The 1,480-nt window shown below is 43.9% G+C and overlaps 1 protein-coding gene across 1 annotated transcript; it reads right to left on the reverse strand.

Annotated features, from left to right (window-relative positions):
• Positions 1 to 327: 327 nt before the first annotated feature.
• LOC102383985 (olfactory receptor 13G1-like) lies at positions 328 to 1,272 on the reverse strand. The gene has a single exon (XM_006036447.1). It carries the CDS (start codon positions 1,270 to 1,272, stop codon positions 328 to 330), a length of 945 nt encoding a protein of 314 aa, XP_006036509.1.
• Between the last annotated feature and the right edge of the window lie 208 nt (positions 1,273 to 1,480).

Below are 1,480 nucleotides of genomic sequence, written 5' to 3' on the forward strand. Positions count from 1 at the left end.
TATCTAACAGCCGTTCTATTCTACCCTGTTCAACTCCTGATAATCCATTACTACTTCTATTCTGTTAACATACCACTCTCTCATGTTTTATACTAAGTCACAAAAAAGCAGCAAGGAGGAAGGTGACACATTCACTGGTTGCATTATCTTCCATCCATTCTACAAGAACAGAAGAAAAATAATTTGGCTGCTGGGGGATAACAATAAAGGAGAATTTCAGATAAAGAGGGTGTCAGCCAGTGTCCATTAAAGCCCACCATAGTGCAAAATTCCCCGTCAGATGTAGACCCAGAATAGATGTCACAAGGTTACAGGGAATCAAGTTCACTAGTGCCAAGATGAATTTTTCTTGTAGAATGGATGGATTTTCCTGAAGGCCACTTTGACCTCCTTGTTGCGCAGGCTGTAGATCAGAGGATTCAGCACTGGAGTCACAAGTGTGTAGAGCACAGCCACCTTCTTGTCCTTCTCCAGGTTGTAGCTGGAGGGTGGACGGATGTAGGTGTAGATCATAGTGGAGTAGTAGAGGCCAACCACAAGATGTGAGGAACATGTGGAGAAGGCTCTTTGTTTCCCTTCTGAACCCTGAATTTTCAGGATGCTCCTGATAATAAAGCCATAGGACGTGGTAATCAGCAAGACGTTCAGCATGGCTAGGAAAATATCAGCCATAAATGCCATGATTTCATTGAGGTAAGTTGAGCTGCAGGATATTGCCAGCATGGCTGGGATCTCACAGAAGAAGTGCTGGATAAGGTTGGGCCCACAGAAATCTAGACGCCTCATGAGCAATGTGTGTACAAGGGAATTTATGACTCCAAGTGCCCAGATACTGGCCGCCAATGTGATACAGACTCTCTTGGTCATGATGGTTACATAGTGTAAAGGATGACAGATGGCCATGTACCTGTCAAAGGCCATGGCAGTGAGGAGAACAAGCTCTGTTGCTCCTGAGAAAGTGAAGGTAAAAAGCTGAACCATGCAACCATTAAAGGAGATGGTTTTCTTTCCCAGCATCAGGTTATGCATCATTTTGGGCAGAACAGAAGAAGTGCAGAAAATGTCAATTAGAGCCAGGTTAGCAACAAAGAAGTACATGGGTTTGTGCAGAGGCGGGTGGAGGGCAATTGCCAGGATGATCAGGGAGTTGCCTTGGATGGCAGCCATGAAGAGGCACAGGAGGACTCCAAAGAACAGACCATGGAGGTGAGGATAACCAAAGAGCCCCTCCAGGATGAAGTCAGATGCCCTGGTATTGTTACTGGCTTCCATTCTCGAGGGCTCTCATTCTATAAGAATGAAAATTAAAATGTAAACTATTGCAGCCAACTGAGAACAAAGCTAGCCCATTGACAGACAGACAAACAGACTTTTAAAACCTTTATTATAAAAATGTTAAAAAACAGAGAGTAAAAATGAGGAAGGATATTGCTCCAAAGGGGCTAGGCATCAGTCAACAAAAAAACACATTCATCAACAA

Source organism: Alligator sinensis, unplaced genomic scaffold (genome assembly GCF_000455745.1).
Source record: "Alligator sinensis unplaced genomic scaffold, ASM45574v1 scaffold1411_1, whole genome shotgun sequence".
Taxonomy (NCBI): domain Eukaryota; kingdom Metazoa; phylum Chordata; order Crocodylia; family Alligatoridae; genus Alligator; species Alligator sinensis.

What these genes read in the sequence shown, in the direction of transcription:
- LOC102383985 (XM_006036447.1), bottom strand. Translation starts at nt 1,272, where the DNA reads ATGGAAGCCAGTAACAATACCAGGGCATCTGACTTCATCCTGGAGGGG.